Here is a 26300-nt window from a genome sequence, read left to right as displayed (position 1 = left end):
TTCTATATATTGGTATAATTGTAATGGCAGCATTTAATAATTTCTTCCCAAGATCTAGGATCATTTGTAGTTAATTCTTTGAAGTTGAAAAACCAGACTAATTTTTCTGCTGCATCAGGGAAGCTTAATATCTTGTTAGAGCTCTTAATCAGCTTCTGAAGTTCAGTTTTTGGATCATCTCAGCCCCAAAGGAATCTGTGAGGTCATGTAATCTAGACACTGAGATACAGAAGTGACTGGTTCATGGTCAAACCAAACACATAATAATTAACAGAACAAGTAATTGAATCCAAGGCCTTTGAATCAATAATCAGTGTTCATTTCACTATTTTTTTTTTTTTTTTTTTTTGCCTTTAAACCATCACAGATCTCTATCAACAGATCAATCAGAGAAGTTGGCAGAGTGACAAACATGAGATTGTTCAGTGCATGGGTTGAACAAAATGAGTGGGAGATAACAAAAGTGTCACTGTCCACAAGGAGAGATAAACAAGGCATTACAAACCCACTTTTAAAAAATATTTTACTGAATTTTAAATATTTTATTAATTTGATTTTTTGTTTTATTTAGTACTGCAATCATTTTCCTCTTTTCTCTCTGGTCAGCCTGCCACTTTTTCCCTCCCCCAACCTACTCAGAACCTATTCAGAGATCCAGTCAAACTATTCTCTCTCTGGTCATCCCCCATTTCTAGAATGTATTCCTTTCTTCTGTTTCTTTTCCTTTAAAATGCCCCTTAGATACCACTTTCTGAATGAGGCCTTTTTTGATCTCCTCTCTTAGCCATCAACTGCTAATAGCTTTCTTCTCAAACTACTTTGTATTAACTTGACATACTTGTGTGTGTGTGTGTGTGTGTGTGTGTGTGTGTGTGTGTGTGTGTGTGTGTGTATACCATATAGATATATGTTTATATGTGTACTGTATATATTTTACACATATTTTTTGTCTTTCCCAGTAGAAAATTAATTCATTGTAAGGATTGTTTTGAACTTAGTACTTATATCACTAGTGCTGTATACATGTAACATATGTATACACACACACACACACACACACACACACACACACAAAACACCTAGCACATAATAGATACTCAACAAATAGTGACTAATTTGCTTAAATTTTTACTTATCTTGAATGGCAAGGAATAATTATTAATTTTAATTTTGTTCTGTCCTCACTGCTGTTCATTAATCATACTTTTCTTACTAGTTCCCTGTATCATTTCCCAATAATAGCAACTATTGAAAATTTCTTTTCTGCCAAGGCCTTCAATCAAATTTTTATGTTTCTCACTTATAGGGATGAGTTAACTTTTCTGAAATGATGGAGACCATTCTAAGTGGTTCCCTCTGATCTCATCCTTTCTATCCATTCTTAGCTCATTAATCCACCTACCAGAGAAGAGGAGGAATTCCTACTTTAAGATAAGACTAATACCAGTTCTTTCTGCAAATATTTATTAAATGCACCGTGCTGAGCCCTGAGGATACAAAGAGCCTCAAATAGACAATCCCTCAAAAATACATATATTGAAATAGAGGGAGGATTGGAAGCATGTCGAAGTACATATAGGTATATAGAGTAAGTGCAGAGTAATCTGAAAGAAAGCCTAAACAGCTTGAGGAACCTAGAATGATTTCTTGCAGAAAAGTAGAATTTTAATTCAAGTCATAAAGAAAAGGAAAGAGGGGGAGTTGAGGGGATCAGAGCAAAGACCCAAAGATGGGAAAAGGGTTTCAGGTTTGAGGATCTGCCAATAGGCCAGTGTGTCAGACTCTCCTGGGCCTTTGTGTCAGCCATCATAGCTAGTCTTCAATCTCTGTCCATCAGCTCTTTCCCATCTGCTTACAAATGGGGTCTTTCTAGTCCAAACACCCTGAACTTCTGTGCCCCCAGTCACAGTCACCTTGATTAAGTTGAAAAGACTGACTGTAGAGAAGGCTGCTTTTCACCTTTCACTCCTTCTTAAGCCCTTTTAATCTTGTTTCTGTCTCTACCATTCTATTGAAAGCACTCCTTCCAAGGTCACCGTTAATCTCATTGCTGAATCCAGTGGCTTTGGTTCCTGATGCCCCTCTCCCCCAATCTCCCAATCCCCCATGTACCCTTTGGCTCCTGAGGTCATCAGCCTGATTTTTCTTCCATATTCATTTCCCCTTCATTCCCTTTGACTCCTCCTTGCTGCTCTGCATCTGCTTTGAAGAGCTTTAACTCTCCCCCCCTTATAGACTCAACTCCCTAAGGGCAGTGTTGTTTTAGTCTTTAAATCTCCAGCTTTTGGTCCATATGGACACTTAGATGCATATTTAACAAGAGTGACTGCTGCTGGGCGGTCCCACCGATCCAGTCTTCCCAGCAGCTCTTCCTAACCTCCTCCTTCCTCTCCCCTCCCCCCCATGGCTCACTCTGCAGCCCCACATGGCAGTCCTCCTGGCCCGCTCCCAGACTATGAGCCTTCATCTCTGATCCCATTCTCTGCCAATGTGACAATTGGCCATCTGCAGTAGAAACCTGCATTCCATCTATTCCCCCTCCCTCTCTAACATTATAGTCTGCCTTCTGGCTAGGCAGTCCCCCAAGCTGCCCTCTCTAAAGTTGTCGGGCCTCCTGTAGCCTCCCTCCTAGTCCTCCTGCAGCTGCTGACACTATTGATCAGGGGACACTCTCTTCTCCCTCCCTCCTGCTTTTGATCCTTTACTGAATCCTCCTCCAGTTCTGTCCTGCCCCACAGGTTACCTTTGACCTGGATCTCCTTTTGGCAGCTCATACTCAAAATGAATCAAGGACAAAGCATTTATTAAGTGCTTCCTATGAATCACAAGTGAAAAAGCATTCCCTCTCCTCAAGAAACTTGGATCCTAATAGTTGGAGATTCACAAAAAGAGGAGCAGGCGCCAGAAGAATTACAGACACATCCCTCCCAGAAGCATTGGCAGAGTTAAATTAACCTTGCTTCTAGATCTAGATCTGGAGCAGGCAACTAGTGTGAGGCAGCTGATGAATAAACAATAATAAGGTCTACCTAATGTTTACTTCGACCTTAATGTTTGTCAGGTCCTGTGCCAAGTGTTTTACTTAGGTGTTTACTATCCCCATTTTACAAATAAAAAAACTGAAGCAACCAGAAATCAACTGACTTGACCAATCTCAGTAAATGTCTGAAGTTAATTTGAACTCCAGGCCTGGTACTAACTACTGAGTCACTTAGCACAGCTCCATAGGCCCACCTGAAATGGGATGGAGACAAGAAAGCAGTTGAAAATCAGGAGAGCTTCCAAATTAAGCATTTTTTTTTAAATAGGATTATGGTTGTTTTAATTAAATTTTTTTTTTTTTTTCGACTAATGAAAATCATCTCTCTCCCATCTTTTCCTCCTGAATTAAAGAAATTCCCTTACTAAAGGGAAAAAATCCTGGGTAACAAATATGTAAAGCCAAACAACAACAAATTTCTACATTAACTACCTCCCCCCAAAAAAGTTTCTGCACCAAAGAGCCCATCACCACTGTCAGGAAATGTGTAACATATTTTATCAGTAATCTTCTGGAATTATGGTTGGCCATGTCTCAGAATTCTTGAGTCTCTCAGAGTTGTTTGTTTTAAAACCAAGTTGTTCAAGTGAGGTTATTCTTTACCCCACTCCAGACAGGCTTTTCTTTTTTATTTCACCATTTGTCATTGCTGTTACTGTCTACTTGCTGATGCTATTCAGTCTGGAAAATTGTCTTGTAGTGTTTTTTTCCTTTCATCTCTGTCATTTAGTAGGTTACCTGGGACCTGTCTCTGTTGTCTTGGGCCTGTACCTTCCTCAATGTTGTCACTGCTGACACTCTAATAGGATCATTTTCACCTCCTGGTGAAATGGAGTCTCTATTCTCCCTCCCAGTCCAGCCTTTTCTACCCTTCCTTTTACTTTTGGCCAAATCTTCCTTCATCAGGTCTCTGGTAAAGATTGTTATTGGTTTCCTGTTGATTAAGTCACAGCTTGTTTGTGTCATATTAAGGCACCTCTTTTCATGCTCATTCAGCCAGATCTTCTATTCCTTTTTTCTATACAGAAGACTTCCTAGTCCATGTGGATTATTCTTTTTGAACCCCACAACAAGCACTCTTTGTGGTCAGTCATGCCAGCCTGCTTGCTGTTCATCACAGATGACTCTCTGTTTCCTTCCTGAGCATTTGCACTGATTGTCCCCTGTAGCTGGAATGCTTTCCCTCCTCACCTCTTTTAGAACCCATGGTTTCTTTCATGAGGAACCTCAGCACTCACTCTCTGAAGTAGACCTTTCTTTGTCCCCCTAGCTTCTGTCTTCCTCTTTAGATTACTCCCTTTGTGTGCTTGTGTTTATATGTATGTTTGTACACTTAACACCAACACTACCCAGGTGTACATGTCATCTCCTCCATGATCTATCCTGCAATAATTCACATAATTCCTCTTCCCTGGGCATGAATTGTTTTTTGTTTATCTTTGTGTTTCCAGTAATTACCACAGTGCCTGGTGTAGAATAAGGCATTAATAAGCATGAATATATGCTTGTTGACTGATTGCTTCCTCTGGTTAGGATGCCTTTCCTCTTCCACTTGTTGAGTTTGTACTTATCCTTTCAAAGCACGGCTCAGATGCCCACTTCTGCATAAAGCTTTTTTTCATCTTCCCAGTCATTACTGGACTTCCTACTTCCTTTCCCTACTTGCCTCATATTTTATTTTATGCCTCGCCCCCTATTATAGCATTTTCTTTGCATAAGAATTGCTTTCTGTATAGATTTTGGACTCGAGTACCTTGTACAGTGTTCTGTACCCTAAAAGCATTTGATAAATGTTTAAATTTTTTTTAAAAGGTTCTGAATTAGAAACCAAAGCAATGCTATAGACACAAAGGTTAAATGAATGAATGGAGATGGCCACAAGCTCCCTGACCAGAGAACAAGGGAAAGAGTGGTGGAAGCCCAGGGGGTGGGGAGGGGTTGAGCTGAAGGAGTTCTTGTCTCAGAGAATAATGTATTCAGATTATGAGGTGAACTCCAGAATCTGGAGTGGTGATAATTTCTGTTAACTCAGCACATTGGGGCAATTCAAGTGTCTGAGTTTGCAGTAGCAGTAAACCAAAGGAGTGTCATGTGCACAATGTAAAAAAGCTTCTTTACTGTGCGTGAGTTTTTATGTATGGTAAGATAGCTGCATAGCTTCATTGTCCAACAGGAAAGATGGCAGTCTTCTAAAAATCCAGTTACTAATAAATTGAGAGTCTGGTTTTACTGTTTAAAGTAAGGGGTTGGGAGGGGCTCACATAAACTAGACCTCAAAAAATTAGTTAAAAATTCTTAACTGTTCCTCTGCATGAAAATCTTTAGTACAATATGATTTATATGATCTAAAGAGAAACCAAAGTCTGTCTCTCTCTCTCTCTCTCTCTCTCTCTCTCTCTCTTTTAAAATTTAAGCCACTTAGAAGACCTACCACACTTTGAGGGACACTTAGGTGAAGGTGGGACATGGGGAAACCAAAATTATTAGTCCCATTAGGTATTTTTAATATATATATGTAATTAGATTAAATCTCTTATGTCTTTATGTTCTTTGTTTGACACCTACTAGTAAGATGATTCTAAGTCCCTCTGGTTTTAAGATAGACTGCATCTCTAGATGAATTGATGAGTACAGAGAAGTATTTTTCTTTCCATGAAACTAACTGTTCAAAGACCTGTAGGGCTTTGGAATCTGCTACATTCTCCATCACAGCTCCATTTGTGATTACCTATATGTCATATGATTGGGTTAGCATGACCTCCTCTTGACTTTTCCTTTAGGTGTCCATCCTGTTTTTACAACCTGTTGAACCTCTTTTGTGAGCTAACTTGCAGCCCTCGACAAAGCCAGTTTCTGAATGTTACAGCTACCGAAAGTTATATTGATCCTACCACAAATGAGACCAAAACAAATGTAGAAGAACTCCAGTACTACATTGGACAGAGGTTTGCTGATGGTAAGTTAATGCAGAGAAGATAGTGTAGCACCTGATGAGTTGGAAGTCTGGATTGTGTACTACTGCTTTGAGTTAAAGGATTATTGCAAGAAAATCAGGACCCCACCAGCAGCACAGTAATAGTAAAACTAGTGCTTACTTAGAGCTTCAAAGTTTGCATTTCATTTGATGTTTAGAACAACCCACTGCAGTAGGAACTGTTATTATCCCCAGTTTGTAGCAGGAGAACCTGAGGCACAGGGCCTCACAGCTAGTAAGTATCTGGGGCAGTCTCCTGCAGGCCCAGCACTTGCCACCAGACTGCCCAGCCACTTCTCAGAGAAAGCCATGATGGAAAGGAAGCAATTCCTTATTATGTGATGGCACAGAAACAAGAGTTGGCTGTACAGGAGAGTGTACTCTGGCACTATCAGGAGACTCTCCACTGAAATTGCCCCAGGTCCTTTCTCTATCTATTTTGGGCCCATGGGGCTTCGGAGAGGACTCGGGTGCACCTGTATGCCAGGGTATTTCTCTTCCACCTCTGGTTCATGGTGAGCTCTGTTTTTTTTTGACTGTCTTCTTGGTATTTGGAGCCCAGAGCTAGTCAGGGGAAGAGTTTATACTCTTGTAGTATACATCCTACCTAGTTCTTGCTGTTCTTAGGATCTGCTTTGGCTCTGAGCTGGGGACAGCAAGTACAGTCTGAACACTGGATGCTCAACTCTCTCATGCCCCCTTTTCTTACAGGTTCTAGAATTCTAGGAGCTGAGTATCTTGGAACGCCTCTTTGGGGTGGTGGGAAGGCATCATTATAAGAAGCATTTCACCTTTTTTGCCATTGTTGTTTTTTTAGCCATGTATAACGCCTGCCGGGATGTTGAGTCCCCCTCTAGTAATGACAAGGCCTTGGGCCTTCTCTGTGGGAAAGATGCAAAAGACTGCAATGCTACCAACTGGATTGAATACATGTTCAATAAAAATAATGGACAAGCACCTTTCACCATCATACCTATATTTTCAGGTAGGGGAACTTGTTATTTGTCACTTATATTCAAAATATTTTATTTTATTGACAAAGAATAAACAGAATGGACGGTGCAAAGGGGATAGAGATTGACATATGAATTTAGTACTTCATACCTATATTCTATATGAGAAACATATCAAATTCTGTTAGTGGTGAAGTGAAAAGAATGCCAGCTCTGAGTCTGGTGCCCAGGGTTTGAAGCTCCATTGTGCTGTGGTAGATTGGGCCAGGCTTTTAGTCTCTGAAAGAGGTAGCTGTTGATCTTTAAGGGCCCTTTGCATTCTGTAGCTATGATTATGTGAATGATGGAGTGAGGTTTTTGGTTTGGGGACAAAAAGCATACAGTTAAAATGAAATTGAAGACTACAAGTAAAAATAGTTTTCTACTAATACCCAAAAGAGGGATACCTTGCTAGTGTTGCCACTCTAGTTTGCCTCTGCACTAACTCCTTAGAAGTAAAATAAGAAAGCATCAGTTGATTTTGTTCTTCACAAAACTTATTCAGAAAATGTTTTTAAAATATATCAGTTGTATACTTATTCTTAGTCATACATTTATTGAATATCTTCCATGTGCCAGGAGTACTGGCTCTCAATGAGTTTACAATCTAATGGGGGGACATGCAATGAATTATGTACTAACAAATTTTGTACAGGATAAATAGGAAATAATCAGTAGAGGGAAGATTGTAGAATTAAGGGGAATCAGGAAAGGTTTCTTGGAGAAGGTAGGATTTCATCTGTGACTTGAAGGAAGCCAGGGAAGTCAGGAGGTAGAGGTGAGGAGAGGATTCCAGGCACAAGGAACACCTATAGGGAAAATGCCCACTTTGGAGCTTGGGACTCTTTGGGAGTATCTTGTTCAAGGTACAGCAAGGAGGCCAGTATCATTATATTGAAGAGTATGAGGAATGATTTTAGGGTATAAGAAGACAGAAAAGGGTGGGAATGGGGACAGATTATAAAGGGCTTTGTATGTCAAATAAAGGTTTTTATATTTTATTATGAAGGTAATAGGGAGCCATTAGAGTTTGTTGACTGATAGGGATGATATGATCAGATCTACACTTTAGAAAGATCGCTTTGACAATTTAGTGGAAGATGGACTGGATTGGGAGGATCCTCATTGTCCTGGAGACCAACCAGCAGGTTATTGTGGTAGTCTGGATGTGAAGTGATAAGAGCCGTCATCAGGGTGGTTACAGTGTTAGAGAAGTGAACACTCAAGAGAGAGAAGTTACAAAGGAAAAATGATAAATTTGGCAACAGAGTGTTATAGGGGATGAGAGAGTGGGAAATTGAGGGTGATATCAGTTTGCAATTCTGGGGGACTGGAAAGACATTGTTGCCCTTGACAGTAAGAGGGAATTTTAGAAGTGGAGGAGGATGTGGGGAGAAGGAGAACAAGTTCACTTTTGAATATATTGAGTGTAAAATGGCTACAGGACATCCATGTAGGCATCTCACACTCATCAAAAACAGAATTCATTGTCTTCTCTGATAAACCCACTCTTCTGAGCTTCTTTTTTTCACATAATACTTTGACTGTTCTTAGCTGGCTCTGTCCTACCTCCGTGTCCTCATCTCTGACTTGAAGTCCCTGGCTTTTTTCAGGACTCAGATTTAATTCCATGTTCTGTAGAATATCTTTTCTGGTCTCCTGTCTCTTTTCTCTCTCCCCCGCCAATTGCTGATGCCTCCCCTCATAACATTATGTTGCATTTACTACATATTTGCCTTGTGTATGGTGTTGTTTTATTCTTTAGAATGTAAATTCTTAATAGCAGGCACTGTTTTCACTTTTTTTCCTTTGTGTCCTCAGTGCTTAACATGTGTTTTACACATAGGAGGCTTTTTTTTTTTTTCCTTCCTTGACCTATGTGTCAGAAATCATACTATTCAATAATTCTCAAATAAGAGAAAACCAAATTAAAGAATTGTCCATTTCTAATTTTTAAAAAGGAGTTACTTGTTTTTCTATAATGTTATAGGGTTTTTTTTTTTTAATTAATTATTTTTCAATTAGTAAGCATTTATTTTCTCTCCTCTTCCTCCCATTGAGAAAGAAAAATAAAAACCTTTTTAACAGATAGCCATGGTGGAACAAAACATTCTCACATTGGCCATGTCCAAAGATCTGTATCTCATTTTGCTTTAGTGTGTCACCTCCCTGTCTTAGAAGATGGGTTGCATTCATCGTCATTTGTTCAGTCATATTTCAGCTGTGTCCCACTCTTTGTGAGCCCATTTCATGGCAAAGATCCTGGAGTGGTTTGCCTTTGCCTTCTCCAGTCCATTTTACAGATGAGGAAACTGAGGCAAACAGAATTAAATGACTTGCCCAGGATCACAAAGCTTGGAAGTGTCTGAAGCAGGATTTAAACTCAGAAAGACGAGTCTTGTTAATACCAGGCTGGACACTTTATCTAGTGTACCACCTAGCTGCCTGTGTTCATCATTGGACTAATGGAATTGTAATCAATTACTTCACTGAATAGAGTTCTTAAATTTTTCAGAGTTGTTTGTTTTTACTTTATTGTAGCTATTGTGTAAATTGTTCAACTGGTTTTGCTCACTTCATTTCACATCAGCTAATACAAATCGTCCCAAGTTTGTGTGAAATTGTTCTTTTTTTACATTCATATACCAGTTCAATCATTTACAATTTGGTGGATACTTCCTTAATTTCCTATTCTTTGCCACGATAAAAATTGCTGCTATAAATATTTTTGTAAATATATTTATAGCAGCAATTTTTGAGAGACTTTGATTCTTTCATATATATTCCTCATAGTGGTGACCTCTCAGTCAAAGGGGTATGTATGTACTATTAGGAACTTTTGGAGTACTGTTTCAGATAGCTTTCTAGAATGAATGCAGATACATAATAGACTTTTGATGAATTCTTATTGATGGGAAAATAGAAAACTGTCTAGTGGGAGTCCTATAACCAGCATGTGTCTTAAGCTTCTGGTCTCTGCTGTAGTAGAAGGAAATCTCCTCGCTGGGAATTGCTTGTATTTGTAAAATCAGAAGTTGCGGATGGGGAAGAGGAAGACAGGGAAGGGATGGTAGTAGTGATAAATCAAATTGAAGAGGTGGGAGAGTTTTGGGTTTCTTTGTTTTTGCTATATGATTATTCAGTAGTGGTTTTAAAATAAGCATATATATGTATGTACACACATACAGACCCACATAAATTACAAATGGTTCTTTTCTGTGTTGTCATTTAAGTACTTCTACTTCTCAGATAAAATCAAGTTCTTATTGTTAAAATATGTTGTTAATCTATGCCCAAAGGGCTATCAAACTGTGTAAACCCTTTTATCCAGCAGTGTCTCTACAGGGTCTGTATCTCAAAGAGATAATGAAAAAGGTAAGAGGACCCATATGTGCAAAATGTTTGTGGCAGCCCTTTTTTTAGTGGCAAGAACCTGGAAACTGAGTGGATGCCCATCAATTGGAGAATGGCTGAATAAGTTATGGCTTATATTCATATGGAATATTATTGTTCTGCAAGAAACAATCAGCAGGATGATTTCAGAGAGGGCTGGGGAGACATGAATTGATGTTAAGTGAAATGAGCAGAACTAGGAGATCGTTGTACATGGCAACAAGGAGATTATATGGCGATCAAGTGTGATGGTTGTGCTCTCTTCAACAATGAGATGATTCAGATCAGTTCCAATGATCTTGTGATGAAGAGAGCCATCTACACCCAGAGAGAGGACTGTGTATTGTTTGCTTGCATTTTGTTTTCTTTGTCATTTTTTTCCCTTCTTGGTCTGATAATTCTTGTGCAACACAATAATTGTGGAACTATGTATAGAAGAATTGCACATGTTTAATATATATTGAATTACTTGCCACCTAGGAGAGGGAGAGTAGGGAAGGAAAAAAAAAATTGGAATGCAAGGTCTTGTAAGAGAGAATGTTGGAAATTCTCCATACATTTGTTTTGAAAATCAAAAGCATTAAAAATTTTTTTTTAAAGATATATTGTTAATTTGTTAATCTATGAATGAATTTGTTAAACTATTAATTTAGTGTTATTTAATCCCTTAGATAACTCTCTTTATAAAATGGAACCAATGAACAATGCCACCAAAGGCTGTAATGAGTCAGTGGATGATGTAACCGGGCCTTGTAGCTGTCAGGATTGTTCTATTACTTGTGGGCCCAAACCCCAGCCCCCACCACCTCCTGTTCCTTGGCTGATATTTGGTTTGGATGCCATGTATGTCATTATGTGGATCTTCTACATGGGATTCTTGCTTGTGTTTTTTGGAATGTTTTTTATAGTATGGTGCTACAGGTAAGGACTTAATATGTTTTTTATTTAATTGGAGAGGGGGGTGGAAAACAAACTTGTATGTGGCATTGTTCATTTTCTTTTGGCTATTAAGTATCAGTTATAGTAATTTAGGAAATAGTTTTCTGAATTACAATTAGAGAATATGAATTTTTTAAAGCAAGCAGACATTCTGGAACCTGATGAAGCACTTAGCTAATTTTTTCTGAATTATGTATAATAATTCATAGGAATGTCAGTTTTCTGTTTGGCTACTATTTGCTAAAACTAACATGATGATCATCAAAATTAAATCAATTCAAATGAGTTTCTGAATAAATGTTTACTTTTTTATTAATCTGGAATAGTACTTTCTGAGAGCCTAAAATTTGTGAGATATAGATTTCAAAACAAAGACTTTGAAAAGAAACTTTTTGTTAACTGTTCAAAGAACATTTGCAAAAAAAAAAAAAAAAAAGCACTTTTTTGCAGGAAGAGTATTAAGTAAAGATGAATGCTCTTGAACAAAGAAAAAACAGGGGAAAAGCTTTTTATGGGATTTATAGTGATTTCAGAATGATCTTTTCAGTTACAGCATGATTAAAAGTTTATTAATATTGCTTATGCTCTTCCTTTCCCCCCAGGAAACGGTATTTTGTCTCTGAATACACACCAATTGATGGCAATATAGCCTTTTCTGTTAATGCCAGTGATCGAGGTATGCTTATTTGGAATTTGAGAAATAAAGGGGGGGATGGAACTATTTAGCTAAATGGGCATCATGATTATAAAAAAATAATTTTTACTCTAAGGGGAGGGATTCATTTGCTAAGTTCATTCTCCTGGATGAGGGTATGAATCACCATCTCTGGAAGGGAAGGCATGGATTTTATATGTATCATTATTATATGCATCCTTAGGCTGGGCAAAGACTTCCTCCCCCCTTTTCCCCTCAGCCCTTACTCCATCACTGCTCTGTGAAGTTTGTTAACTTCTTTCCTGTTACAAATTTCAGGAATGGCTTGGCTCTTAACCTCCAACCTCCCTTCCTCTCCTGCTCTTCCAGGGGAGGCATCCTGTGGTGATCGCCTCGGGGCAGTGTTTGAGAGCTGCTTGACCCAGGGGTTTACACGATGGGGGTCTTTCTGCGTGAGAAACCCAGTGCCTGTCATCATCTGCTCCTTGCTCTTCATCGTAGTCTGCAGTTCGGGTCTGGTGTTCATGAGACTCACTACCAATCCAGTCGATCTTTGGTCTGCCCCCAACAGCCAAGCTCACCTGGAGAAAGAATACTTTGACACCCACTTTGGACCTTTCTTCCGTACTGAACAGCTTATAATCCAGGCTCCACACACTGAAGGGCACATTTACCAGCCATATCCTTCCGGAGCTGATGTTCCCTTTGGGCCCCCCCTGGACAAAGGGATTCTGCACCAGGTAATTTGCCATTTGCTATCATTATTAGTACTGGAGGTACTTAGTATATTTGTGGTATATCATTTAAAGGAAGTGGGGACAGGCTGAACTTGTAATTTCATCAGTTCCTAATGAATAATTACCATAGCACCTTTCCTGCAAATAGAGTTGCTTGGAACATTAAGAAGTTAAGGGACTTACCCAGGATCATAGAACCATTACAATGTCTGAGATTGGACTTGAACCCAAGTTCTTCATGGCCTTCATGGCCTGAAGGCCCTTTCTCCGAAGGCTTTACCTGAGAACGTGCCTAATTAGGCAAAGACATTATTGACTTTCCAGATTCTTGAGTAAACATACATCCTTTCTCCTAGAAGCTTCAAAAATCCAGTGGACTTTTATAGTGACTCCCATTTTTAGTTACCTCTTGGATTAAAACCTGACAATTTTTTTCTTTTAAAGGTTGGATGGAAAATTGTGTCTGAACAAAGGGAAGGCTTTACCAATAATTCTTTCTTCATCAAGAACTTATTTACTAAAATTTTACATTGTGAATTTTTTCAAACTGGCAAATTCTCTTTTTTGGTCATTAATTAAATAGCTTCCCAGCATGATGATCCAGCCTTCTAAGATTTAATGCTTGGCTGGTTGGGAAGGAAGCTTATTTCATAATGATCATGTTGGCAGTAATTATCCTGAAATTGTCCTATTTTGACTTCTGTTGTTGAGAGATGTCACTCAACTTTGCTAGAGGGTTTTTAAAACCATCCTATATTATCCTGTGGTACACTGTGTCTGTGGATAAATCACCCAACAAATCATCGTTTTGTATTTTACACAGTTCCATATGTTTTTAATCTTCTCAAACATAATTTCTGATTATAAATACCATTAGATTAAACCAGCATTTTGAAACATAATGCTGTGTGCTAGGCACTGTTCTAGGGATTGGGAATATGAGATAACAGTTGTGTTCCTCTCTCCCCTCTTAAGGGGACAGGAGAAAAAATTAATATATAGAAGTAGATATGAATACAGAGTAAATATTAAATAATAGGAAGTGGGAGGGATACTAGCAAGTCTGACCTTTTGGGATTTTTTATAAAGCTTCAAGAAGATGGCAACAAAAATATCTAAAGCTTTATTTCAGAAAGAAGAATGTTTAGTCTTCTGCATCTCCCTTTCCTACCTTGTTGAAGACAAATTGTGTATATACATACTCTTCCTTTCTATATTAACAAGGACAAAGACCCTGAAAAATAGGGTATAGGTAACAGTTTCACACTTGTTTGTCCCAGGTGGTTTTGGAAATTTTGAGGGTATCAGAAAAGAGTTTTTTAAAGGCTTTTAGGGGTTACCTTATTTATGCTGATGGCTGTCTTCTCCTGCTTTCTGCTTCTCTGAAAAATTGTTTAGCTTTAGCCATTTGATCCTTTTGATAGCCATTCAAGGTTCACTAAAGTGTGAAGCCTGGGAAGACCACTTAAATCCTTATTTTAAGGATCACCCTGAGCCTTATTTTGTATACTTAAGACAATTCTATTTTAGCTGCGATCCTCCTCTCATAGATTAGGACAGGTTTTTTCTCTTGATAATAGTATTTCAATATAATCAATTTCCTTTTTTAATTCTATTTAATTCTAATTTAATTACATGCATTTTAAAAACATTTTGTGAGAGAACGGTGCATAAGTTTCACCAGACTACTAAAGATACCCATTATCAAAAAGGTTAAGAACCCCTAGACTAGAAGAACTTATGCATCCCACCTTCTAACCCTAGCAAATATTCAAAACATTAGTCAACTGTTAGATAACTAATGTAATTGTGGTTCTGATCTTCCAGGTGCTGGACTTACAGACAGCTATTGAGAGCATTACTGCTTCTTATAACAATGAAACAGTGACACTTCAGGACATCTGTTTGGCTCCCTTATCTCCTTATAACAACAACTGCACTATCCTGAGTGTACTAAATTACTTCCAGAACAGCCATTCTGTTTTGGATCACCAAAAAGGAGACGAATTCTTTGTATATGCAGATTATCACACCCACTTCTTGTACTGCACACGGTAAGCACAAGTGGGGATAAAAAAATCTCTGAGAAAATGACTGTGTCTAAGAAATCTGTCCTGGCACAGGCCCTGATGCCGTGCATTTTCAGGCTTTTATCAGATGTCACAAAGTAGCAAACAGTTGTCCCTGTGTAAGGAGAGGGAGCACTTTAGGAGAGCCCCAGGTCTGCATCCTGCTCCCAACCCAGTGATCCCTTTGTTTTTTTCTTTCCTGCCTCTGTAAAATATATATGAAAATCTCATAGGACCTCATGTATGTAAAGCGCTTGGTAAACCTTCTGACTCCCCTGTTAGTCCAGTTGCTGCCCTTTGAAGTTGCTTGCTTCAGATTACTTGGTGACTGAGAGTGAAAAGCTAGAGTGAAAGCTGGAGCGTGAATACTCCAGGAAGCTCCTTGGCATCTTTTGCCTTACCAGTATTTTCCAAATGTTTTAGTAGAGGCCACTCTGCAAAGGCTTAGCAACAGGACATTCCCCAGCATTTACAAACTTATTTGCAGGATTTGAATCAGTTAACATTTACGAATTGAGGACATATGTCTGTCTTACTTGGGCCTATTTAATTTGTAGCTCAATATGGGTGTTTCCTGTAACCTTGCCCTGGTTTCTCTGTGTTAAAAATTATTTTTGGATCTTTTTGGCAGGGCTCCTGCCTCTTTGAATGATACAAGTCTGCTTCATGATTCTTGCTTGGGAACATTTGGTGGGCCTATTTTCCCTTGGCTTGTCTTAGGAGGCTATGATGGTAAGTCCTTTTCTCTTTGTCTCTGTCTGTCTCTCACTCTCACTCTCTCTTTTGTGTCTTTGTCTCTCTCTTGTTCTCCTTCTTTCCCTCTCCTCTCCCTCCTTCCTTCTCCCTCTCCCCCCTCGCCCCCCGCTCTGTTTCTCTGTCTCTGTCTCTCCCTCGTGTGCTCTTGTTCTCCCTCTCTGTATTCCCTAAGGTTGATCCCAAAGGTAACTACTAACTTAAGACCTCTGAAGTGCCCAGATATTAAAACTTAATTTCTTGTCTTATGAAATCAGGGCATATAGGTTTTCTTTTTTCTTTAACTTGAAATTTTTGGTTTCTTCCCCCCTTTTCATTTTTCATTTAATGAGTTGTTATTAACAGGGGCAGCTAGGTGGCGCAGTGGATAGAGCACCAGCCTTGAATTCAGGAGGATCGAGTTCAAATGTGGTCTCAGACACTTAATACTTCCTAGCTGTGTGACCCTGGGCAAGTCACTTAACCCCAGCCTTAAAAAAAAAAAAAGAAAGAAAGAAAAGAGTTTTTATTAACAGACCTTAGTATTATATCACCAGAGCCAACTTGCTTTGCAGTTATTTATGTTTACTTGAATATTTACACATAACATTTCATTATAATTTTTCAATTTTTGTCCATTCCGCCTAATTTTTTTTCCTTTTATGAATTAAATTGTTTTAAACTTCACATATTTAGAAGATCAGATAAAGTGAGAGTTTAGTCTTTAGCATCAATAGTCTCTTTAAAGAAGGTATGTTTCAGTGCTGAAACAATTAAGTTATATTTTTCTGAAGTTGGCTGATTAAGAAATTCAGCCATATGTATGTCACTCAAGGCTTTTAAATATGGAAAATACAGCTTTAATTTCTCTTTGCTAGTTCCCATAGCACATCACAACAGATTGCCCAGGGTGCAGTGGTAAATGAAGGTCATAGCATCTTTGGCACCTGAGGTTTAATTACAAGAGGTTTGACAAGATTTTCCTCTGCAGAGGAAGGCAGCCAATGACAGTTCTTGGGCATCGTCTGTGTGGGTGAGGAGAGACTGACCTATAGTCTTAAATTACTTATCTACTAAATGAGAATTGGGTTCCTTTTGGGTAGATAAGTCTTAATTCATAAGCTCAACTGTAGACTTGTCTAGTAAATTGTCCCATTCTTGCTATAGAGGAATTATTGCCATGTCATTAGGTTATAAGCTCTCTTGTTAGGAGTCTCCTTAGTTTCAAGCTTGTAATCTTTGTGTTATTGTATTTTTCCTTTATAGATCAAAATTATAATAATGCTACTGCCCTTGTGATTACCCTTCCTGTCAATAATTACTATAACAACACTGAAAAGCTACAGAAAGCCCAAGCCTGGGAAAAAGAGTAAGTTTCTTAGATTTTAAGTAAAGTTCTTGTATCTTTGGATAATTAGTTTGACATTTTACTCTCAGTATTTTTTAATCAGTGAGCAGATAACTTTAGATCATGTTTTTTCCCTTATTTGGTACTAGTAGGTAGACTGGGGGGAAAAAATCTATACTTAAATGCCTAAATTCTTGTTGGAAAATGATGACCCATTTCACAATCATTTATAATTTTTTTTCAACATAGCAGAGTTTAAAATTCCATCTTTTACCAGATTGTAGAAGGGAAAGGGAGCTTTTAAGAACAGTCTGATTGAACTTGCTTTGAATACATTTGTTTTTTAAATGACCAGAAATTGACCAGGTTCTGAAAACTGTCATTTAACCCTCAACCCAGTATAGAAAACAGTTTAGACATTGTGTTGAGATAGTGGAAAGAGGGCTAGATTTGAAATCCTTAGAATCTGTTTTTAAATCTCAGCTCTGTTACTACAGCCCATAAAATAGTCATGATCCATACTACATACTATAGCTCATAAAAGAATCATGATCTGTCAAATGAAGGGGTTAAATTAGATGACCTACTTTTTTTTTTTTTTAATAGCTTTTTATTTACAAGATATATGCATGGGTAATTTTTCAGCATTGACCCTTGCAAAACCTTCTGTTCCAACTTTTCCCCTCCTTCCCTCCACCCTCTCCCCCAGATGGCAGGTTGTTAAATATGTTAAAGTATATGTTCAATACTATATATATATATATATATATATATATATATATATATATACACAAGTCCATACAGTTATTTTGCTGTACAAAAATATTTGAACTTTGAAATAGTGTACAATTAACCTGTGAAGGAAATCAAAAATACAGGTGGACAAAAGTAGAAGGATTGGGAATTCAATGTAGTGGTTCATAGTCATCTCCCAGAGTTCTTTTGCTGGGTGTAGCTGGTTCAATTCATTACTGCTCTATTGGAATTGATTTGGTAGATGACCTGCTTCTAAATCAGTAATGCTTAGAGTCTTTGCTTTGCTGGGTTTTTCTCTCTGACATGCATTTTATTTACTTTTTAGATTTATCAGCTTTATAAAAAACTACAAAAATCCAAACTTGACTATTTCTTTCTCTGCTGAACGAAGTATTGAAGATGAGATAAATCGTGAAAGTAATGGTGATGTTGTCACTGTTCTAATTAGCTATGGTGTCATGTTTTTATATATTTCTATCGCCTTAGGACACATCAAAAGCTGTCATAGGTTCCTGGTATGTAATATTATTGAGTTTTCCTTTAGTTTTCAATATTACTGAGACTTTTTTATATCCCTAAAGTATTTCTTATGCATAATCTTTATATTTAAAAGAGATAAAGTTAGTTTCATATTTGTAAAGAACAAAGTTTTTTGACACATCACTTCTCTGTTTTCATTTAAGTAGTTTTTTTTTTTTTTTTTTTTTTCAATTGGGATAGGTGTTAAGAATGCATTTGTAAATTAGGAAGTGTATAGACATGTCTCTTTACCACCCTGGCTTGTGCTGATATAGATTATAACTTACTAGGGAAGGCCAAATATATTTTCTATCTACCACTGGTAAAGGATTAGTGTCTTCACTGAAATCTTCCTTACTTAGAATTGTCCAGTCTGACAGCAGAATCTAAACTAACCATTTTTCTTTTATTAATATTTTCAGGTAGATTCTAAAATCTCCCTGGGAATTGCAGGTATCCTGATGGTACTCAGTTCAGTAGTGTGTTCTCTAGGTCTCTTCAGCTATATTGGAATACCCCTCACCTTAATTGTCATTGAAGTCATCCCATTCTTGGTGCTTGCAGTTGGAGTAGACAACATCTTTATTTTAGTGCAGACCTTTCAGGTATACTCATACTTACCAATCTTGCCATTCGTTTCCATTTTTTAAGTTATTTGAAAGCAAATCAAAAAGAAGAAAAATGCCTTAGTTGAAACATTGTATTTTCATTATATGTCTTTTAATCTATTCTATCTGGACACTTTAATGATTACTAGTGTGAATTCATTAGCACCAGGGAAAAGGGTCAGTAGTAATAACAATATAATTTAGAGTTTGCAAGGATTTTACAGATCTCATTCTATATAATGTGAAATAGATACTGTAGGTAAAAGCCCCATTTTACCAAAGAAACAAGGCTCATATGTGAATTATAGCTTTCCCTTGGTCACTGAGATCTTAAGTGTCAGAGGTAGGTTTTGAAATCAGATCTTCCTGACTTCAGATTGTCATTGTCCAATTTACCATATTGCCTTTGCCTTAATATAAAATAAACCTTTAGTACAAAGATTGTTTTCTACCCAGTGGCCAATATGCCACAAGTTCCCTTTGCCCTAAATCTTTAGAGATAGCAGTTAAAGAAGCTTGAAGTATAAAGATGCATTATCACAGGTTTAATTAAGCTTAAAAGTCTTTGGTTATCCTCTTGAAATTTGTGGAGCATATTACATATGCCTAGGTGATTATAAAGTAAATAATACCTAAATGTGAGATATGTAGGCTACATATGCTCAGAAGAAGAAAAGTCATTACCAGCCTAGGCACAGGAGAGAGAGGAGAAGAGTTCTTCCTCTAAGGACTGTCGACTTAGGATCTGGACAAGAAGAAATTAAATAAAACCAGATTGGATTCAGTGGTGGACTCAGATCCCATCAGTGTTGTGACCTTTGGTTGTTTCATTTTTTCTGGGCTTTGGTTTCTTGTGTCAGATGGGGGGAAGAAGCACTAGGAATCCCTTGGATTGAATTTCTATTAATAGTCTCCTTTGGAGAGGGACTAGGAAATTTATACTTAAATCCTCATTGTGAATTAAAATTAAGGATTTTTTTAATTCTTTTTAAAGTCAGTCTTGTCTCTTTAGAGGGAGGAAATACAGTCAATTGTGTGGAAAATATCTTTTTTTCATCTTTCAGAGAGATGAACGCCTTCAAGGGGAAACACTAGATAAACAACTGGGCAGGATCCTGGGGGAAGTGGCTCCGAGCATGTTCCTGTCATCATTTTCAGAGACTATAGCCTTTTTCTTAGGTAATTATTCCTCATACAGCTCTGTACTTGCTTTCATTGAGCCTGAGTAGTATGCAAATGAATATCTGAATGCTCTCCTTTTTGCCTCCTTTTAACACTTAAAATGTGATCAGAATATTTTATTGGAGTGGGTGTGGAGGTGGGATGTTTTAAAAGAATTGTTATCTGTCTTTCTCTGCATTTAAGCATCACATCATGAGCATGGATTTTGGGAAATATATCATCTATGAAGTATAGTCTTTTTCTACTTGGAGTAAATATCTTTAAAACTTCCCCAGTCATTTTTAGATAGGATTCTTGGCGCAGGAGCATTCAAATAGAATTTGAGTTTTGAAAAATATTTCTTGCTATGACTATATTGGAATAAAATTGAGTTAGTACAAGGTGGTAAAGGCCAACCCTCTTTCAATTGAAATATAGGCACAATGAGTTTAGTAATGTATACCTCTCATACCCCCAGCACATCTTCTTGGGTGAACTTAATTATTGGTATGTCGGCCTCCTTTCCCACAGTCATGTCAGAAATGGTTAATTGTAAAGCTGGTACTTCATGTGGGAAAAGAGTGACCAGTCTCCTTTTCTTTTATCCCATAGGGGCTTTGTCAACCATGCCAGCTGTGCAAACTTTTTCTCTGTTTGCTGGAATGGCTGTTTTCATTGACTTTCTCCTTCAAATTACTTGTTTTGTGAGTCTTTTAGGCCTGGACATTAAGCGTCAGGAGGTAAAGTATCTAATTGTGGCAGATGATTCCCATCTATCTTTGTCTAAATGATGGTGATAATGTTCTTACCATGACATCTTTCTTTTCACCCAATCAGAAGAATAAATTGGATATTCTGTGTTGTGTCAGAATTGCTGAAGATAGAACTGACTCCCAGCCCTCAGAGAGCTATTTGTTTCAGTTTTTCAAACATGCCTTCTCTCCATTTTTGCTGAAAGACTGGATGCGGCCTATTGTGGTATGTGGCCTTTTGCAGATATTTGCTTTTCCCTTTCTCTTTTCTAATGGATACTTGAAACCAGGTAATCAGAACAAGTATCTTGTAAGAAACTGGACACTTAGGAAGATAAAGTGGCTAACGTTAAGCTTATCTCTCCAGTTCTTAGCTAGTTAGTGCTTTCCACAGGTATAAATTGTTAGAGTTCTAGCTTGTTTGATGATAGTGATGGATTTATGACTGCCCTGCCCATTAGACAGAAATGCATCATCATTGCATGATCTTTAGACCAAAGTTGGCCACTTCTTAGGAAAGTCCAAGTTCTTCAGGGATTCGAATCTTTTTTTTTTTTTTTCAAGTTTTTGTAATTGTGGAGATACTTTGCAGAAGCCTTAAGTCCTTACCACTTCTTTTTACTTTTGCAGATATCTGTATTTGTGGGTATTCTGTCATTCAGTATAGCAGTTCTCAACAAAGTGGAAATTGGCTTGGATCAGTCTCTTTCAATGCCAAATGTAAGATTTGTTTTATTTTGATTTCATTTGACTTGATTAACCAAGAAAATTTATATAGGTAATATAGGTGTAAAGGGAAAATGTCAGCTGATAAATACATCTTTACTGATGTTAAGGGTATTACTCTGCAGAATTGCAAACTCGAGTTACCCCATTGTTCACTGTGCCTTCTTTAAAGCCAAACCATAGCATGAACAACCGGTTTGTCAATTTGTAGCTGGATTTAAAGGAGTTACATATAACTTGAATGTAGATAAGATCTACTTCCTATTTTTTTCAAGCATCTTTGTCAAAGGAATATTCATTCAACAGTTTGCTAATGACTTTTTCTTAAAGAAAAAGTTTTCTTTTTGTAAAATACATTTTTATTGATACTAATTGGTAACAAAAATTTCTAGATGATTTCAGATCACCTACATTTCCCAGTTTATCCTTTCCCCTTCCCTTCTCTGAGAGTCATCCTTATGATAAAGAATAGAAAATAGGAAACAGTTCGGCAAGGCTAATCAAATTATTAAAAAAAAAGTGTAATGTCTGCTGTTCCCCACACCCACAGTTTACCATATCTGCAAAAAAATTTGGGAGCGTTGTTATGTGTCCTCTCTTGGTGTCAAGTTTGATAATTATGGTTTTGTAGCATTACTATGATCTTTTAATGATTTTTCTTGCCCAAGTTTTACCTTCCCTTTTCTCTAATCTGTTGTATGGTCTTTTTTTTTTTTTTTTTTTTTTTTAAGGACTCTTATGTATTGGATTATTTCAAGTCCCTGAACCAGTACCTACATGCAGGTCCTCCTGTGTATTTTGTGCTAGAAGAAGGACATAACTATACCTCATTAGAGGGGCAGAACATGGTGTGTGGTGGAATGGGATGTAACAACAATTCACTTGTGCAGCAAATTTTTAATGCTGCAGAACTAGAGAATTAGTAAGTACTGCATTCCTCTTTGCCATTATAAACTTGAAACTCTTTTTACATTTGCTTTGGTAATTAGAATGCAAAATGTGTCCTCAGTTTCAGCTGTCATGGACCAGAACTTTCAGGAGTGGATTTAGCCCAAAAGTGATTTTTATTTTAAGTTAAAATAATATCAAAGAGTTGGTGTTGTCATCCTACCCATTTATTTGTCTTATGTCCCATAGCACAAAGATAGGTTTTGCCCCTTCTTCCTGGATTGATGATTATTTTGATTGGATCAAACCCCAGTCTTCCTGCTGCCGAATTTATAATATGACAGATCGATTTTGTAATGCTTCAGGTAAGACCCTCTCAAAGTCTTCCTTTTTCTTTGAGCTTCTTTTAAATTTTGCTTTTTTATTAAGTGAAAAGTTTTGCATAACACATTAAAACTTAATTAACTTAGAGTGATAGCTTTCAGCCAGTTTATAGTTTCCTGTGTCATTTCTTTGGAGATATTTAATCATGGATTAAAATTGGACAGTTATTTCTCGACTACCATGCTAAACAGCTTCAGTGTATCATAGGCCAAATAGACCCTTTAAAAACTACTGATTGATCCTATTGTTTTGAAATAAGAAATATAAATTCCTTGTTCCTTATAATGTTGCTTACCTTACTGGGAGGCCTTATATTAGTAAGAGGTTCCATATTTTGGATTCAGAGAATGTGGAGTCAGGGCCTGGTTCTGTCACTTTTACTCATTTATGTGATTTATGGAAAAGTCAGCTCTCAAGTCTTGACTTCTTCCTTAGCTGTATGTGGTATAAGGAAGATTAATCTAAAATACTTTGAAGATCCCTGTTAGCTCTAAATCTAAAACCTTATGAATGAATGAAAAAGCATTTATTAAGTGTGATGGTAAGCACTCTGAGAAGTGTTTAGTGCTAGATGTAAAAGTGAAACACTATCTACCTTCAAGGAGTTTACGTTCTAGTTGGGAAGGTGATACAGAGAGGGGAATGGGGATCAGAGGTAAGTCATAGGACTAGTGAATGCAACTCACAAGTAATTTGGCTCCCTTTCTGGTACTGGGAGGGGATTAATTAGATCAGATTATTGTTCCAGATCCTCTATGATCTTGGCAGTGTAACTTCTCTGTGTTGGTGTGAATATAGACCCTACATCTCAGGCACTGATTGGGAGAGGATGGTCCTCATTAAATGCTCTCTTCCAATAGGAATTACAAGTCCTGGAAATCAAAGGCCCAATTGCTGTTGCTAATTAGAGCTGGAATGGGCAAGGAAAGGGAGGGTCTGAAGGAGCTGCCTATAGCCCCAGAGCAGGAGGCAAGAGCATTAAGGAGTAACATAGCACATGGCTGAGGCCACTCGGGCCTAGGGGCACTGGTCAGTCAGAACAGTATGAGTACCCCAGAGGGTGGAATCCAGAACTGAAGTTGGCAAGTCGCAGATGGCAGTGTCCAGTCTGAAGGCCTAGTGAGTGCAGGGCTGATGGCGGCAAGACTATCTCAGGGCCCAGGTGATTACTTTGCTTTGGGGAGTCTCTCTTTGGGTTGCTTTTTTGATTTCTCTTGACTGTTCCCTACTACTCGAGACCCATTGTTTTTTTAAACTTTAAATAGAAGGCCATATTTTGAAGGATAGAAATCTATGGACATTTTAAAGATAGAAAAAACTTGTGTATGCCATCCTCTTAATATTGCAGATGTGGCCATTAATGGTTAAAGAAGTTAAAGAATTATTGATACAAATAATAAGCATTTTTATAGTGCTTTAAGGTTTGCAAAACCCTTTTGGTACTATTTGATTTGATCTCCACAACTACTGTGGGAGGGAATGCTCTTATTTTCCCACATTTAGAGAGGTCAAGTGATTTGCCCAGGATCATACAGCTATCAATACAGCCTCCTGTCTGAGGCAGGATTGGAACTCGGGTCTTCCCAATTAGGCCTAATGCTCTACCTTCTGCAGCATCTAGTCCTGTCTGTTTAGTCTGGTGCTTTCTCCTAGCAAATCATGTATAATTGCAGTTATTGGTAATGACAGCCTACTGTGTGTATGTATACATATTTGTATCTTTTGTGTATATTTGGGGAGGAGGAAGCTAAGTGGTACAGTGGGTAGAGTGTGCCTGGCCTGAAGTCAAGAAGATTTGAGTTCAAATCCAGCTTCATACACTTTTTAGATGTGTGAACCTGGATAAGTCTCATAATCTGTTTGCATCAGTTTCCACATCTGTAAAATGAGCTGGAGAAGGAATTTCTGACAAGTAAATTCCATGGGGTCACAAAGGATTGAATACAACAGAAGACAAGAACAACATAAATGGTGTGTGTGTGTGTGTGTGTGTGTGTGTGTGTGTGTGTGTATGTGTGTGTGTGTGTGTGTGTATGTGTGTGTGTGTGTGTGTGTGTGTCTCACACACACACAGACACAGATACAGACACACACACACACACACACACACTATACATGTGTTTATATAGAGAGGATTATGTGGTTTATGAACATGTTTTACAATAAAACCTGCAAAACTCTACTGCCAGGCCTTGCTTTATTTCATCTTGGTTCTAGTTGTGGACCCTTCCTGTATTCATTGCCGGCCTTTGACTCCAGATGGCAAAAGGAGGCCTCAGGGTGAAGACTTCATGAAATTTCTGCCTATGTTTCTTTCTGATAACCCTAATCCTAAATGTGGCAAAGGGTGAGTGCCATTCATCTTTTTCAATGAGTCTTAACATTTTTTTGGTTTCAAGATTCCTTTACACTCTTAAAAACCATAGTTCTTTTGTTTTGCTGTATCTATCATTATTTACTATCTCAGAAATCTAAGTATGACTAAAAAAATAGGCTTGATCTCATGGGCCTCTTTAAAGAATCTTGGGTATCTCCACTAATCTGTTTCTACTCCGATTTTAATAGAAAATTCAGAATATTAGTATTTAATCTGGACAGCTTTGTGATGGTTGTCTTTCTCTTTCCTCTGACACTCCTATGCTAACCCCTGTGAAGATGAGATAAGAGAAAGTCAAAATTAAAACTGCTTGCCTAGAAATAATAATAGCTAACATTTATTTATTGCTTTAAGGTTTACAACTCTTATATCATTTTATCCTTACACAGTCTGGGGAAGCCCATGCTATTATTATTATCCCCATTTTCACAGAGGAGAAAACGGAGACTAAAGGAGTTGTACTGGCCCACAGAAATAGTATGTGTCTGCTGCTGGATTTGACTCAAGTCTTAGTGGTTCCAGGCTTGGCATTCTGTTGACTGTACTATTATTGGAATAACAATAGCACCTAGCTGACAGATCATATAAAAATAGATAATTGTAAAATTTCTTGCATTACTACCATTATCATCATCATCATCATCGTCATCGTCGTCATTAATAGTGGAAATTTAACAAGGGCTTGTTGTTTGAGAACCCTTGCTAAAACCATTTTTACATATTGCCTTTCAAAGTATATATATGTGTATATGTATGTGTGTGCTATACATCCATGTGTGTATATACATACAGTGAATGATGCTTGTCTGTCCTGTCATGACCTGTGCTCTTTCTCTGCCAGAGGCCATGCATCTTATAGTTCTGCTGTTCACTTCAAAAACAATTATACCGAGGTTGGAGCCACGTACTTTATGACTTATCACACTGTGCTCCATACTTCCTCTGACTATATTGACGCCATGAGAAAAGCAAGGATAGTGGCCGCTAATATCACCGAAACCATGGGCCTCCAGGACAAAAACTACCGGGTCTTCCCCTACAGGTAAGAATGGACTTCTGCCCCACCCTTGTGCACACCACTCCCCTTCCTTAAATCATGTTCCATTTGGGATGGGCCCTGAGCCTGGGGTGTCGGGATAGTGTGGGCTAGAGAGCTGGGGCCTGGCTTTGGTGACCGTTGTGCTGCCCTCGGGTTGTGACTGTTGGGCCCTGTGCCTTCCTGGGTCTCAGTTTCCCTTTTTATAGAGGAG

General features: G+C 37.9%; 1 protein-coding gene across 2 annotated transcripts in view; it reads left to right on the top strand.

The window, feature by feature from the left end:
• Window positions 1-26300, top strand: part of NPC1 (NPC intracellular cholesterol transporter 1) — a 46990-nt gene that overhangs the window by 13918 nt on the left and 6772 nt on the right. The window contains exons 4-21 of one of the 2 annotated variants that reach the window (XM_074276616.1): window positions 5821-5996; window positions 6832-6999; window positions 11071-11320; window positions 11941-12014; window positions 12363-12733; window positions 14558-14784; window positions 15431-15531; window positions 16798-16900; window positions 17961-18150; window positions 18577-18759; window positions 19827-19941; window positions 20536-20663; window positions 20761-20901; window positions 21306-21395; window positions 22133-22323; window positions 22539-22654; window positions 24891-25020; window positions 25892-26092. In XM_074276616.1, the coding sequence (XP_074132717.1) occupies window positions 5821-5996; window positions 6832-6999; window positions 11071-11320; window positions 11941-12014; window positions 12363-12733; window positions 14558-14784; window positions 15431-15531; window positions 16798-16900; window positions 17961-18150; window positions 18577-18759; window positions 19827-19941; window positions 20536-20663; window positions 20761-20901; window positions 21306-21395; window positions 22133-22323; window positions 22539-22654; window positions 24891-25020; window positions 25892-26092 (2955 nt within the window). Of the gene's footprint in view, window positions 1-5820; window positions 5997-6831; window positions 7000-11070; window positions 11321-11940; window positions 12015-12311; window positions 12734-14557; window positions 14785-15430; window positions 15532-16797; window positions 16901-17960; window positions 18151-18576; window positions 18760-19826; window positions 19942-20535; window positions 20664-20760; window positions 20902-21305; window positions 21396-22132; window positions 22324-22538; window positions 22655-24890; window positions 25021-25891; window positions 26093-26300 lie in introns of both variants that reach the window. The other variant, XM_074276606.1, reaches the window with a different exon arrangement.

The sequence above is a fragment of the Sminthopsis crassicaudata genome, chromosome 1 (genome assembly GCF_048593235.1).
Source record: "Sminthopsis crassicaudata isolate SCR6 chromosome 1, ASM4859323v1, whole genome shotgun sequence".
Taxonomy (NCBI): domain Eukaryota; kingdom Metazoa; phylum Chordata; class Mammalia; order Dasyuromorphia; family Dasyuridae; genus Sminthopsis; species Sminthopsis crassicaudata.
This window is presented reverse-complemented; position numbering and strand designations above follow the sequence as displayed.